General features: G+C 45.6%; 1 protein-coding gene across 1 annotated transcript in view; it reads right to left on the bottom strand.

The window, feature by feature from the left end:
• The window catches only part of TTC39C (tetratricopeptide repeat domain 39C), a 106,637-nt gene extending 93,423 nt beyond the window's left edge, over positions 1 to 13,214 (bottom strand). The window contains exon 1 of the mRNA XM_045527559.1: positions 12,942 to 13,214. Coding sequence (XP_045383515.1) covers positions 12,942 to 13,114 — 173 coding nt within the window. The 5' untranslated portion in view covers positions 13,115 to 13,214. The remainder of the gene's footprint in view (positions 1 to 12,941) is intronic.
• Positions 13,215 to 16,539: the final 3,325 nt, after the last annotated feature.

Here is a 16,539-nt window from a genome sequence, read left to right as displayed (position 1 = left end):
GGAGCTCGGGAGCCCTGCAAGACAACCAGGTGTGCAGGAGATCAGGACTAGACAAATGCCTGCAATACCGCTGGGTCTGCGTGATGCCATTCAGCATAACCACAGGGTTCTTTTGGAGGAACCAGCACATATTCTAGAGCTGGGGGCAGATCTGCCACTCACAACCTCTTTAACTTGGGTTGATAAACCTTTGTTTTGTCATATGCAAAGTGACAATAATAACACTTGTCCTTGAGACTGTTGAAGGAATTCGGGATTAAGGATGAAATAAATGCACAGGGTACAGGGACACACTAACGGTGAACCTGCCCCCTGGATCCCCGTCCACCCTCACTCTTTGCCTAGGCAGTAATTCAAGAAAAGGTCAGTAGGATGTTGTAGGATTATAAGACTGTACTACTTCTAATTCATTCAGGTTCCTCTCTAGTTCTGCTTAATTCTTACTCATTTATTGCTAAATTCTGATGGTCATTAAGAGTTACTGATACAGTCTGAAAATAATTCTTCAGATTAGTCAATTTTTTATAGTTTTCCTTAATCTGTCATTGATGTGCATTGAATATCTTCCTAACTCATCAGAATTAGTTCTTTATCTTAAATCATACACATAAAAAGGAATTCAATCATCTCCATCCTATGCTAATAGCACATGGAGACAGCAAGAGAACATCAAACCACATTTTCTAACTAACTAAAAAGACTTTCCAATCCATCCTTCAGCCAGGACTATTTAAAAAGAAACTAAATTGATCAAGATATTTTCATTATTTTCTCATCTTGAAGTTATGAGATGGTCCCTTTATTATATGTGGCAATAATCCACAAATTGCATGACTACCTTGAGGATTAAACACTCATCTATTTATAAAAGCAATCCAAACACTCACTTATTTTAAACAATCATTTAGAAACTTTAGGAGATTTCTTTATTTTTCAGTTGAGAGGCATTTCAAAGTGAAGCTAGACACTTAATCTTTGTAACAAAATTTTAGTAAACTAGTTCTTAGTAAACAACCCTGACCTTCATAGAAACTGTTCCTCTTTCACTAAGGCATCTACTTTCCTTTAGTTTGTAGTAGAGCATAGGTCAAGAATATTTCATTTGGGTTTACTTCATTATTCACAAGCTTCCTTAACTGTAATTTTTTAGACTTTAATAGAATAGCTCATCGATGAGGTTTTATTTTACAATTCAACATTCTTCTAGTAAGAGAAAAACTCCCAATTTCATGTCACCCTCAACTATTCTCTCTCATAAGCCCACTCCAGATCTAAGATGTCACACAAGGGCTACATTAAAACGCCGAAGAATTCTTTCCTTTCTTGTTATTTTTATAATACATTGGCAATTTCTCCAGAACAAGAATCTATGAGAATTCCATCATAGCAGGTCCCAATTCTTGGCTAAACTACTTAGGCAACCATTTCCACCCTCCTATGACTCCCTTCCTTTCCCCTCTTTTTTTCCTGTGCTACTGCAAAAGGAGTAATTTCTATTTGTAATTTTGATAATTCAAAGTAATGAGCAATAGAGAAATAATCAAATAGCATGCGGATTCACATGGCTGACAGCTGAAGCAAATAGCACTCCAGATGTAAACAAAACTCTTCTCTGAGCACCTAAACTGATGCAAACCTGGCTATAATGGGGAAAACAGCCAGAAGCCCAGTTACTGCGACAACTGTAGCAGGCCTGGAAAAGCAGCCTCATTCTAGCCTTGGAGAGTTCAAGGGTCACATCAGACAAGTAAGCAGCTGATGAATTCAATGTGCTTCTCTATTTCAGACCTAAGTGAAGAAGAGGGTGAACATGATTTGCAAGACAGAAAGATATCAAGTTCTTTCTTGTTCCAGAGATCAGTTGATGACACATAACTTGAGATTTTGCAAGGCGCTGTTCAAACTGAGGGGCAAAAAAGCACTCAAAGCCTTGCCAGTGACTCATTCTACTGGGAGCAATCCTAAAGAGGCCATGCAGCATGGATTTTAGTTTAATCCAATTGCTGCTTAATGAATCTCTGCCATTTAGCAAATTCAACTTGAGTTTGGATTCGAAATGTCATTTGCTCTTTTTTTTTCTGTCCTGTTAGCATAGTACCACGAAGTGTTATTTGTGATGGAAATAAAATGACACCAACGTGCAAATCTGTTATCTTTCATGTTATTTTATGGAGGAATAGTTACATGAAGTAAAACCCAAAGAGGGCTGCTGCAGAGATGAGGCAATAAAATGAAATCTCAAAACAAAAGACAATTGTCTACCTGGTAAGAAGGCCAAAGTGGGCACGGCAGCAAATAACACTCCACTGTAGGAGTGAGAAGCATCACGCTCAGACTCATATTCTCCTAGAAAAGCCCCACCCGAAAAGGAGCATTATATGGTGCACGCAAGCGTGTAAGAACAGGTTGAGCTAATACGTATTATGGGATGCACCTGATGTCATGGTTGAGGGTGGGACCAGGGAAAGCTCTGTATATTTGTGTATCAAGGTGCCCTATAAGACATTAAATTATGTGGGTTTCTTTTCCCTACTAGTTGCTTCTAAGTACAAGCAGAACAGAAAATGATCATGAAGCATTCTACCTTATTTCCTCATTTTATTTATTTGTTTGTTTATTTATTTATTAGACAGAGTCTCACTCTGTTGCCTGGGCTAGAATGCCGTGGCATCAGCCAAGCTCATAGCAACCTCAAACTCCTGGGCTCAAGCGATCTTCCAGCCTCAGCCTCCTAAGTAGCTGGGACTACAGGCATGTGCCATCACACCTGGCTAATTTTTTTTTATTTTTAGTAGAGATGGGGTCTCACTCTTGCTCAGGCTGGTCTTGAACTTCTGAGCTCAAGAGATCCTCCCACCTCGGCCTCCCAGAGTGCTAGGATTACAGGCGTGAGCCACCACACTTGGCTTTTCCTCACATTTTAAAGGAATCCCTTTCGTGGTCCCTTTGGCTATGGAATTTTGAGGCAACCATGCCCTGAACCCTGGGGATTTGACTCTTTTTATTTAATTAAAATTTTTGTTGTCTGTAATTTGCATAACCTGCTTAGCAAAACACTTGCTAACTTCCTGGGAATAATATGGACTAGTTTGCACCCTGAGATTCAAAATTAGAAAGAAAGCCAGGTGCAGTAGCTCACATCTGCAATCCCAGCACTTTGGGAGGCCAAGGTGGGAGGATCACTTGAGGCCAGGAGTTCAAGGTTACAGTGAGCTATGATCACGCCAATGAACTCCAGCCTGGGTGACAGAGCGAGATGCTGTCTCCAAAAAAAAAAAAAAAAAGTTAGGAAGACTTTGGTGGAGACAGGAAAATAAAGTCAGGGCAGGAAAATAAAGTCACCTTTCACCTTAAGGGAGGAGAGACACAGGTCCCATGAGCCAGTTCTGCATGGAATATGAAGAAGAGAAAGGACCTCAGTGATTGTCCATCCACATGGTGAAGGATGGAACAACCGGTGCTGACATCCTTTCCTGGAGCTGTTTGGGTCCTACAAGCAGTGTGTGTGTGACTGGAAAAAGCTGGTGTTTAGGGGGCAGTGTGACCCATCCCTCAAGGAAACCTACACCTGGGCTCTGCGCCGGCACCTGTGGTCACCAGTGCAAGGGAGGCTTTCCCTTCTCCACCATGCTCCTTCAGCAACAGCTGTGCCAGCCTGGGCAGCCTCTCCCCTTCCTGTAGCCCTGCTTTGTTGGCAGAAAGACCTCACTACCATGCTGCTGTTCCAAGCAGCTGGGGGATTCAGCTGTGAAGAGCAAACTTCATCCTGAATCTTCTAGCCCCAAGCTCAGTGCTTCTCAATGGAGACCTGTGGTGCCATTTTGACAGGCACCAGGTGACACGATGACTGTAGTGGAATGGGACCAAGGACACAAGGCATTCTGCCATGTGTGAGATCCTCCAGCACACTATCCCACGTTCCGTTCAACTTTTGAACATACCCTGGAAGTTCACATGGATGAAAAACTTTATAATGATTTAGTTCATAGACCTACCTCTATTTACATGGAAATACAAAATTATCCTTACACTGCTTATATATATGCTTTATCAAGATTTGTTCATGATTTTGGAAAACCATGCCACACTGCTTGTGACATTTCAGTTGCCAACACACCACAGCTAAACTAGCCTGCATTTGTAACTATCACATGCAAATATTTAATAGGGAGACTGAAAGCTCCTTTTAATATATTTAAAGCCAAATAAATTATTGAAGATATATGGAATACTGGAAACCAATGACTTTCATTAATAAGCTTATTTTGTTTTGCTATCCAGTATTCTTAAGAATTTCTAGCATGCTGAAATTTATATCATGAAAATTAAATACTAAAATATTTGAGTCTGAGTCTTATTTTGCAAGCTTACAGTCCTCAGGGGTCAGCCCTCCCTCACCTACCCTATAAACTTATCTTTCAATTCTCCCTCCAATCCTAGACAGCTATTAAAGGCAATGGTCCCTAAAGTTCTTGGTTTGTGGAGGGATTTAATGACGGGAGACATTTTCTGAGACACTTTGTCAGCACGCTTCCCAGTCCTAACACTGGGAATTAATTATTCTGATACCACTCTGACAAAGAAGGCTTGGCTCATTACAAAAATACCACACTTCTCGTTTTCTCTACCTCAGCAGTCAGTATTTTTTCCTTGGTAGGTTATCCCTACTTTAATTAGGGTTATTTCCCCCTTTCTCTTAATATATACAGACACGTTTGGTCTGTTACTTCCTTTATTTTAAAATGCATCTGCTCTCTCCTTTCTCTCTCCTTCTATGCAATGGCTTCCCATCTTCTTACTTCTCCTAAATCCAAATTTATTCCTTATACACACATGCAAGCATCTAACTACTTCATTTTATCTTCTGATGAAGGTGTGTTGAACATTTGTACTTTCAAAAGATACATACTTTTTATTATGAATTTTTTTACTTCTCCTTTATAATACTATTGGGGCATTCTATGGATTTGTAGATGTTGTATGTGTTGGTAGGTTATTTCATCTATCAATTTCATTTTAGGATCATAAAAGGGGAATTGCAAAATATTTATCAAAAGAGGGCAATAGGTCTGATAGAGTTGAGAGTCCCGGCTGTAGAAAGCGTCACCTCCCAGACAGCCACCAGGTTCCTCGAGAGACCAGTTCTTCCTGACAGGGCTTTTGGAGTCTGGGAGCAGCACTCCTGCCTTGTGCCAGAAAGGCAAATAACGCCAGAGCATGTCATACCACAGGTGCCCAGGGATATCCCCGAGCCCTGTAAGTGACTAGAAGATGCAAGAAGCACAAGCCCCGCCAGTCAGGCTGGCCGCCTTGTCACTGGCCATAACATGGAGCAGAGGACAACTCACTTAGAGAGCTGCGATCCCCAGTTACAACTGCCCGGGCAGGTGCAGCTGACACCTGTGGCCACTTCAGAAACAGGAGACTGAGCTTCATGAGGGGCTCAGCTCTCCCCGTTCAGCAGCAGCTCTGCTCCCACGGCCCCGACTCAGCACAGGGTGGCCTGGGATGCCCCAAAGCAAAGAGGCTGACAGGGCAGACAGAGCTCTATCTGCTCATGAGAAGTAGAGCATCAGCGTTACGGCCTCTCTGGAGCACCTCAAACTGGGTTAAGAGACACACCCAGGATGTCAGTACAGGAGGGTGATGAGGAACACGAGGCTTGCGGAGCTGCTAAAGGGCAGCTGCGGCCTGGGCTGCACTTGCTGACAGCACGTAAAGGGGAGTTTAACACCTTGGACCACACAAAACTCCAGCAACCTCAGGAAGCCCAGGGATTACTCATCTCCACCACTGCAGCCCTTTCATACAGATAAGCAGACGTGTCAACAATGTCAATGCAACACAAGCGCTGGATGAAGGGAAGGTCAGCTGCTGTAGGGGACAGGTGAGCCACACAACGTTTTTGTGGAAATCTGAGCTGTGTCTTAAAGGACAAGATACACCTGGCTGGGCGATGCAAAATATTTCAGTACATCCAGGGTGGAAGGGACAAGGGGAGCAGGATAGGAAGCAGACAGGGCCAGATCACAGGACACCTTATGCCAGGTCAGGGCTGGGCTTTATCATACAGAAGACTGGGAGCCACCAAGGCTCTAAAGCTTGGGGTGACATGTGCCCTGAAGACAGATCTCTCTGGTGGTTTGATGGGCAGCCTCTGGGTGTCAGAGCATGATTTGCACACTGCTGGGGGAACTCACCCTGAAATGGCTTTGACGGCGCAGTGGTAAACTCCTTTTACCATAAAAGTTTCACAGGAGAGGTGATATAAGCCACCAGACTGGTCACACCCAGACTCTGGAGCCAGGTGGCCTAGTTTCAACCCCAGCACTGCCACCTACTCCTGTGAGACCCTGGGTGGCCTCTTCATGTCCCTGTGCTTCCCCTCGTCCCTCCCAGAGCCATGGGGGGATGAAATGAGGAGTAAAATACAAACAAAGCTGGGGGCGTGGCCTGGCCCCCAGTAAGCACCATCTAGAATGTGCCATCATGTGTTTATTTTGATGTGTATGGGGGGGGGGGAAAGTCACATAAACCAGAGATTTCACAGATATTACAGCTTTGGACAAGACTATGTGTTAAAAGGACTCTTTTTGAGGAAGATTTGAATAAAGATATGAAGCAATGCCTCCTCGAAGGAAAGACCTGCCTCTCACCTTTGTCCTGGACCTGGCAGACACTGCGATTGTGAGGAGAGATGTTGTTAGAGAGATGGACTTCCTGACTCTCTCGGGGCTTTCTCCGTAATAACTGCCAGTTTCCCTGTAAGACAGGAGTAACCACCTATCGTGTGTATGTGTATACATGCATACTTCTTGTGTTCTGAAATTCTTGAGCAAGAAGGAAGAGATGGGGAAAGCAGCCTTGGCCAGGGAAAGGGCTCACATGGCAAACCACCAACCATCTTTGCACAAGAAGCTCTATCTCAACCTTCAGGGCGGTTTCAAGAAGTCATGACTTTCTATCTTACACAGCACACTGACGAATCCTCTTATATAAAATATGTACTCAGTCGCTTGTGCAGAAACTGGAACGCATTTTCTCCACAGGTCAGCCCACAAAGGCCAATGCAATCCCACATGGGACCCGTGTTGCAGAATGAGCAGCAGCCACATGAATTGAGGGTGTTGGGAACAGAGCAAATGCCAAAAGAGATGCTGATACGAGAGGGACCAGCTCCTCCCTACCCAGCTCAACCCTCTCATGGGGTAGAGCTAGCACCGGGCAGTTTCCAAACAGCAGGAAGATTCATCTTTGCTACACAGCCACTTACTTTTCTGCACTGCCTTCATACCCGCTCTTCTCCCCAACTTCTTCTCTGCAGTAGCCTCTCCAAGTCCCTTTGCTGCTGCAGGGTAGGTAGCAGGGTTACCCTAGCAAAGGAGATCAGGGGTGAAGATGGTGTTTAAGGAGCTCAAACAGCCTGTGTGGAAGGTATAGACCCCTGTGATGTCACGCTGTGTTTGGGGATCTACTAATACCAGTGGTTTCGTGTACCTGGAATAGAAACTGCTGTGTTTCATTACTACTTCTCTCTCCCTTTTCTTCCTTATCCTCATCAAAACTTCATTTCACTCAATATAGCTGCTCTCAAGTAGTCAGGGAAACAAGGTAATCTCACTGAACTAGCCTGTCCATACAATACGGTCAGACCTCCGTATCTGTGGGTTCCTCATCCGTGGATTAAACCAACCGAAGATCCGAAATATTCCCCCCAAAATGGATGGTTGTGTCTGTGCTGAACATGTGCAGACTTTTTTTTATCCTGTCATTATCTCCTAAACAATACAGCATAATAATAACTATTTATACAGCATTTACATTGCATTAGATATTGTAAGTAATCTAGAGATGATTTAAAGAACATAGGAGAATGTGAACAGGTTATATGCAAACACTACACCATTTTATATCAGGGACTTGAGAATCCAAGGATTTTAGTATCTTTGGGGGTCCTGGAACCAATCCCCCACAGAGACTGAGGGGTGACTATACATGACTTAGAGCACACGGATTCTTTTAAGGGTTCACATCTTTAACTTTGTGTGTTTGTACAAGTGTACACACATACACACACTACAGCAAAGGTATTTTTCCCTGATAAGTTTCTCTAAACTCTCCCATTATTCTACAGACAGCTACACTTTAAAAAGAATCCCAATTAAGCCAAATGAATCTTTAATGAATATTTAATTGGGACCTTTCTGGACATGTAATAGTTGGAAAAGAAATGAGCCTTTTTACAAACACACCACAGAGTCGAAGAGGATGGAAAAAGTCAACATATGAGGTTCCTGTCTTCCGCCAGTTCCCTTAAACCATTTCTGCTTTTCATTGCTTCTCTTTTTCTTGCATTTCTGCATCTATGGACTCTCCTGTAGACTCCAGCAGCAAGGCAGAGCCACACTGCTGTCTGTGGGCAGCCAACGTGTCCAGAGAACAGGGCAGCCTGCAGGTCCCTCCTAACCTCCCCAGGACCTGACACGGTTTGGGGCAGAGAAGAGGCTCGGAGGCCTGCTGGCCCGGCATCCCCTGCAGATGCTTTTGATTTTTCCTGGAAGGCCCACAGTTTGTGTAAGGGGTCCACAAACTGTTTCTCAAAAGGCCAGAGAATGAGTATTTTAGGTGTTGCAGGTCATATGGTCTCTGTCACAACTTCTCATTTCTGCAGGTGTAGTGCACAAGCAGCCACAGACCATGCATAACCAAATGAGCGTGGCTGTGTCCCAATAAAATTTTATTTACAAAAACAGGCACCATCCATCGGCAAGAAGAAAATAATGAGTGTCAAATAAACTATCCAAACTGACAGCCTATAAGCCTGATCAGCCCGTCATCCTGACCCCTCTTCTCCCACTGCCATGTCATGTCTCCATGTGGGATTGTCACCATTTCCTAGACTTCCATTTAAGCCTCACCACCTCTCACTTTCTCCTTTTCCCCTTCCCCCGCCCCTCCCAACTCCTTCTGGTTCAACTGACTCACTTCTACCCCATCATGATGCTCAGGCATTATTTTTCCTACAAAACTGCCCTTCAGGCTGGGCAGACCATGCATACATCTCCCCGCTCCGCTGCTACCATCCGTCTTCCTTACACTGCAGCATCTAAACATCTAGTGCCTGTCTCGTGCACGAAACCCACAGTCTCTCCTATCAGGTGCCCGAGCACCTAAAGGTCTGAGTGTGTGTCACACACAAGAACATTTAGGAATGTCTGTGTTTGTGTGGGGGGTGGGGAGGGGGAGTGAGGGCTGTTGGATTACAGCACTGAGCCCTAAGACCAATATCAGGAATCTTATTTCAGGCGGTCAGGATCATGAATTTACAAACGTATGCGCTTGGGCTCAAAGTGGAAAGACCCTGAAACAGCACCAATCTGTCCTGACCTCTGGGAAAACATGTCAAAGTGCCACAATGGCAGCTCCACACCAACAACAGGGAGGCTTGTCATATCATTGCTGTAGTTCCAACAGAAGCAGCAGCTACATTTTGAAATCCCAACCAGGGAATTGTCTTATATATCAAAAGAAGGCCTCTACTGTACATGGATTTCTACTTCCTGTATGTATGATATCCGAACTACACAATCCAGACTTTCCACCCATCAATTCAGAATGGCCTTCATAATACTCTGTTTCTATGAAGTAACCATTTCTCATTAGGCAGCTGTTGATGAAACTTACCACCCTAGTAATGTGGCATGAGAAAATGACCTTCTTGCTTTGATAAAAATATTGTTACATTAGATACAAAATACGTTTCTACTGTTAAACTATAATGATAAGACTCTGGAAGGTTTGCTAGCAGGGGAAGGGTGGCCTCCCCTGATAATGGATAATCATTAAAAAAGGAGACAGAGCTACGAATTCAGTTATTCTTGTCCTGCAGATAAATCGAACCAGAGGTGCTCCTCAAACATCATGAAGTCACTGCTGAGCTTTCAGCAGGCCACCCCAACTTTGGACTAGGAAGAGTCCCAATGTATAACAAGATCTTAAATCTTTCAAGTGTAGTATGTGAGGCAAACTTTAAATATTAATATGAGTGCTACCTGCATACTGGACATTTTGTCTTGTACACAAACTATTCAGTCAAGAAGAGCACAATATGAGTCGTGAAGGCACCAAGTACAAAGGTAACTAGTGTTTACCAAGTGCTTACATCGTGCCAGGGACCATGGATTATTTCTTTTAATTCCAACAACCACACCATGACATGAGTACTATTATGGCTGCTCCTCTGTTTTATATGCAAAGAAGCAAATTTTGAGACACCAAAGCCAGCAGCTGGCAAAAGTAGGATTGGAACCCTGGTTGCTGGCCTCTGTCTGTGACTCTATCTCTACACCTCTATGCAAGGGTGCTTCCCATGCATGGCAGGGCATGGTGGCTCACACCCGTAATCCTAGCACTTTGGGAAGCTGGGGTTGGTTTGATGCCAGGAGTTCAAGACCAGCCTGAGCAACAGCGAGACCCCATCTCTGCGAAAAACAGAAAAATTAGCCGAGTGTGGTGGTGCACACCTGTAGTCCCAGCTACTTGGGAGGCTAAAGTAGGAGGAGAGCTTGAGCTCAGGAGTTTGAGGTTAGAGTGAGCTACAATTACACCACTGCACTCTAGGTGACAGTGCAGACCCTGTCAAAACAAAAACACAAAACAAACAAACAAAAACCATGCATCAGAAGCACATTTGGGAGGCAGGAAGAATACAACAACTTTCCACATCACAAACAAACCAGGCGGAGACAGGGAAAGCTGACAGGATTATGCTATCACTGTTCACCTCTGTCTTCTGCCCTCCCACCACCTCTAAGAAAGTTTTTTAACATTGCTGGAAAATAAGGCAACAGAGCAGATGACAAAATACAATAAACGTAGTGAGGGAGGCAGAATGGTAAAATGAAGAGTGTCCTTGATTTGGAACTACAGTGTTTGTGTCCTGGTCCATGCTAAAAACTGAGTCTCATGTCCCTCTATATAAAACTGTCATGATAAGGTACACCTCGCTCTCTTGTTGTCATTAGAATAGTGAGAACATATCAGGGAACGTGTCTAGCACTGTGCTTGGCAGAGAACAGGTACTACAATATTTTTTTTTCCCTCCTTTATCTTCTGTTCCCATTTCAAAATGCAAGCAGACAGCTCTCTGCTATCCAGGGTAAATCTTCCCTAGACACCTCCTACACACTCACCCACAGAGAAATACCTTCCAAGGTGCATCTCTCTGCTGTTGCTGTGAAAAGACTTTTTCTGTCACTCATAATCTGCCTTCTATTAACAGTGCATAAAATTGTCTGGATAAGGCAAAAATTTCATACTTCCAATGTAAAGGCAACTATGAGGTAGTATTTAAGTATACTAAAACAGTATAGGAGGAGAAAAAAACAACATTAAAGCAAATAGTGCAGAAGATTTCAAAGCAAGAAGTATTAAAACATGCAAGTACTTTGATCAGTAACTAAAGAGTATATTTGATTCTATGACTTTCTCTTTCATACAACCTACACTGGTAGTCTAAAAACATCATAGCACAGTGTATGAAACATTCAGATTTTTTTCATGAAATACATTTTCAGAGGGCTAAACAAAAACAAAGGAGAAATTATGGGACACGCAAATCTTTTAAATCCTCCATCAATACCCTTTGAGAAAACTCTGGCATGACACCAGACTTGTATGCCTTAAAAATAAAATGTTCTGAGTAAAGCTAAGAAGTTTTCATTTTCAGACCAAAAAAAAAAAAAAAGACTGATTTAAAAGTAAAATGGCTTTAGTGAAAAGTTCATAGTTGTGAGATATTTGCTTTGCCATTAAGAATGTGGAAGCTGTCTGGGCAGAACCACCAATTCTTTGAGCTCTGAAACTTTAGGCATCAGCCTCTCTCTCTCTCACCCCATTTTCTTACAGACCGTGGCTCTCAATCACAATTGCACCTGAGTACTCTCATCTCAACCAAACTACAGGTCTCAAAAGTGTGAAACATATGGCCCTTAAACATGTTCAAGAAAGCTGCTAACCAACATCCTCATGGCTTGTCAACAAAGGGCAGACCGCAAAGTTGCTCCCTAAACCAGAAAGCAGATGCTCCAGGTCCCCCTGAAATGCAGGTTCCTTCCACACTCACAAGAAAGGTTTCAGTTCTTTCGCCTTTTTTTTAAGACAAGTAAAAATTTAACTGAACACATGTTTTTCCTTCCATTCGTATATATTCTAAAAAAACCCTCCATTTTCTCCCTTCCTTTACGTTAGAGAAATTCTTAATAAATACGCTTGCTTGAAAGGCATCAGGAACTCATTTTGAGGACTGACTTTTTAGAAGACAGAGAGATGAGAAGGCAGAGTTGGGCTGAAATTTTCAAATTCCTGCACGGCAAGGCAATTATGCATCTCTGTTTTCAAACAATAAAAGCGTCTGGAATGCACAATGATGCGAAGCAATGCGAGGCTCGAGAAACGGGCACGATGCAGCCGGTGTGCCCCGTGTCACAAAGGCTGCCTGGGCAGCACTCGAGCCAGAGTCACGACACCGCAACTCCGAAGCCCGCTGCAGCCTCAAGTCGCATCCGGTCCCAAAGCCAACGGGCTCGGGACCCGGCGGCTGGAGGGCGACTGCCGAGAGGGAAGCGGACAAACACTGGGCACCTCTCGGAGGGCGAGGCCGGGGAGAAAGTGAGCGGAGACTGCAGGAGTGCGGGGAGGACGCGCGCCGGGTCCCGGGGAGGGAAAGGACAACCGAGCGGGGGTGGGGGTGGAAAGCGGCGAAGTGGCAAAGGCGCAGAAGCGCCGGCCGCACATCAGGCCCGGTGAGGCGACGTGGGGACCGGCAATGAGTGACCGAGGGGAGGGGAGGAGGCTCCTGGGGGCCAGGCGCGGGTTGAAGCGCGTGAGCCCGACACGAGACGCGCGCGGCCGGGGCGGGGGAGCAGGGGCGCGTCGGTCACCTGTATTGTTTGAAAAGCTGGTCCGACTCCCTAAAGCCATTGTTGAGCAGCATGTTGATGCCGGCCAGGGCCAGCTCCGCGTCCTGCAGGGGCGCCGCAGCCGCCTCTGCCTCCGCGGCGTCCGAGTCTCGGTCGTCCCGCCGCCGCGGCCGCCGCTGCTCCGAGCCGGCCATGGGCGCGCGAGGCCCTGCGCTGGGCGGAGGCGAGGTCGGGGGGCGGCTGCTGCGGCCCCGCGCGCGCCCGGAGCCCGGCTCTACCTGCCCGGAGCCGAGCGGAGCGGAGCGGGGCGGCGGGGGAGGGGAGGGAGGGACGCGGAGGGAGGAGCCGCGGCCGGGCTGCAGCGCGGCGGGGGACGTGGGCGCCCGGCCGCCGCCGCCCGCCGCCGCGGGGATTACTCAGCAGCCGCCCGCCCGTCCGCCCCTCTCGCTCCCTCCGAGACGGCCGGCTCGCGCGGGCACCGAAGCGGAATCCGTTTCCGGGTGTCTCCAGCCCCGCCGTGCCGGTCCCCCAGCGGCTGCCGCCTCCGCTTCCTGCGGCCCCCGCGCGCCGCCCCGGCCCCTCCCAGCCCGGGTCCCCACGCCGCGCTCCTCGCCCGGCCGCCCGGGGCCAGCGCGCCCAGGCTGCTCGGACGCACGCGAGACCTGGAGCCCGGGACTCTCCACCCTCCCCTAAAAGGGCCGGACCCGGGAGTTGCGGGGAAGCCGGAGAGCGCCACGGGAGGCAGGGCGCAGAGGGACAGCGAGCGGGTTTGAGAAGGGCACGGGGACCCCGCCCGGGCCGCACGGCCGGGGAGCAGCTGGCGCGCGCGCTTCGGCCACCAGCGCCTGAGACCCCGGGCAGCCCCCGCCCGCGACCCCCAACTTCATCCCGACCCGGGCCGCCCACTAGGACAGAGGCAGCCAATCCCTGAGGCGGTGGACGGCGGGGCGGGGCGGGGCCTCGGGGCACCTGCCACGCCTCCCCGGGAACCCGCGCGGATCCGGGTGCCCCGCACCCGGGCCCGGCACCAACATTTGCGCGATGGGGCAGGAGGAGAAATGGAGACACATATGCCATATACCTAAAAATTTAAAAGTTACAAATTAAGCTTTTAAAATGTGTTCTGTCTTCACGCTGACAATCATACTTTCGTACCAATGAAACAGAAAAATAATTGTAAAGCTGTGGTTTCATATGACCAAAGGTCAGCAAAATATCAAAGGTGACTGAATTTAATCGTCGTTGTATAGGTCTCACTGTTCTGATGATGGGCTGGTGATGTCTGGATGTGTAGCATTATGGAAACAAACACACACTTCACAAGTCATTGCTTTTCATAAATTTATTTTTCTCTCCTTTAGTAAAATCACGAATATATTGTTACAATTCAGATTATGTTTTTAATGCCAAATTAGCCCAAATCTTTCTTGAGTCGTAGTTCTTAGAGTGTTTATTAATTTCAACTTGGAGAAACTTTGCGGAGGCATTGATAACAGAATTATTTTTAAAAATTAAAGTGACAGGTTGAGAAATAACCTATGAATTTTAAATATTATGTCCTGCTTTATAATAAGACCCATGTGATAAATTATCACAGAAAAAAATTACTTTTATTTATTTTGCGAATTGTGCCATTCCTTACAATATTTAAATGCATACAGTGTTTCTAACATTCATACATAGAAATTTAAGAGTAGTAAGAATTGCTGCCATCCTTAACTGTGGAACTGTTGCAAAATCATGCTAATTCTCCAGTACATCTGAAACCACAAGTTGTGGGTGATTCTCAGTCCTGGGAAACAATACTTTGCAAAGCAGGAGTCATTGCATTCATGCTGTCTGCGAAGGATTTGACAAGGTGACCATTTTTTAATCTAAGCATTCTTGGATTTAACAATGTTAGTCTCTAACATCAGCAGTGTCACAGTTCTCCATGGCATTGAGAGGCTGTAGTCTTTTGAGCTTTAGGAGTGAAGCATCCCTGGGGCCTGAATAGCGTCTATCATGAGAATGGATGCTGAGAGTTACTTGGTCACTGATCTGTCATTGAGTGCAGATCCTGAGTAGCAGGATGCGTATGTGTTCTTTAATACATTTATGTGTGTGTATGTGATGGGCAGGGCCCTCTAAAGCCATTCTTAGGGACTGTAGTGCCCATTGAGGCCCACATGAGGTCATTGCCAGCAAGGGGGCCCCTGGCCACACACTGCCAGTGGTAATGGGAGCTGCCTCTCTGACAACATGCACAAAACTCACAGGCTGCCTGAATTGTGGATCAGTGGAGCCATTCACAGCCAAATCCCCGAAACAACTTAGTCAATAAGTGAGGGAAGCCAAGAGCGAGATACTAAACTTAGGATATAACCTGCCCTCCTCCAGCTGGGGAATACAGCCAAGCACAGCTCTCTATGTCCCTATTACAGGGGAGAAAAAAAAAAAACCAATTTCAAGGAATTGATGACACAATGGGCATTGTTAATAAGTTGTAGTTGGGGCCTTGCAGCTGAAGATGGGGGAGGGGTGAGCAAAGTGAAAGCAATCTTTGTGGGGCTAGTTCTGCTTCAGGATCTCTCACAGTTGGTTATGCAGACTTAGGGAAATTTAATTGTTTTCTTGTTTTGGTTTCTTTTTTGTATCATGTCAGCAGATGTACATTGGCTTTGTGGCTTTTTAAAAAATTCTGGCATATCCCACAAATATCAAATTTGATGCTTGTGATTACGCTAAATAATAGCAACAACAACAGTTTCTATAACAATAATTTTTTTAAGTTTTTTAAAATTTCCAAATGCCAGGAACTGTGCTAAACACTTTATACACCTCTTTTTGTTTTATTTCAAAAAAATTAGGAGGCAGGAGTGTTTTTTGTTGCATGGATGAATTGTATTATGCTGAAGTCAAGGATTTCAGTGTGCCCGTCACCAGAATAGTGTACGTTGTACCCGATAGGTAGATAAACTTAACTGTTGAACAATTAAGGCAAGGTCCAGTGCAACTACCTCATAATAGGCAGGGTCGGTGTGGATAGAGGGGTAACTCCACCGTGTGATATACACCTGACACGTACAAAATGTGCTTTAATCAGATACAAAACAATTAGATTAGCATCATCATGATGAATGGACATTTACAAATATTTACCCTGTGGTGAATGAAACTAAAAGGGTTCAGAATGGGCCCCGAAATCTGAAGGAAGAGAACACATGGACGATACTGTGGCACCTGCAATTGACATTGACACCTGCCCAGGGTTTACCCTGCAGTGGGCAATTAAGGCTGTGTTTTCTTCACTAGATAATGGCAGATTATAAAGGCAGATAGTGATGGGCACTTAAGAGGTCATAGTGTGTTTACCCACAAAAGGAAGGAAAATCTAGATTACTGATGCTCTCGGGCACCACACACTTGACATTGTGAGATTCTCATCACCTTCCTGCAAAATTAATGCAGTGTTCAGTGCACTTGGCTTCAGCCAAATAGGATTTATCCAAGTGTTTCCTTTGGAAGTTGAGAGAGGGAAAGGAAAAGAAAAAGAAGAGAAAAAAGAAAAGTTAGCAAATTGGGGAAAGAACTAGTTTCCTTTCTGCACACCCTGTGGGTATTGCCAGTATTTTGTGGT

The sequence above is a fragment of the Lemur catta genome, chromosome 16, assembly GCF_020740605.2.
Source record: "Lemur catta isolate mLemCat1 chromosome 16, mLemCat1.pri, whole genome shotgun sequence".
Lineage (NCBI taxonomy): Eukaryota > Metazoa > Chordata > Mammalia > Primates > Lemuridae > Lemur > Lemur catta.
The sequence above is the reverse complement of the archived record's forward strand: the minus strand, read 5'-3'. Positions and strand labels throughout refer to the sequence as shown.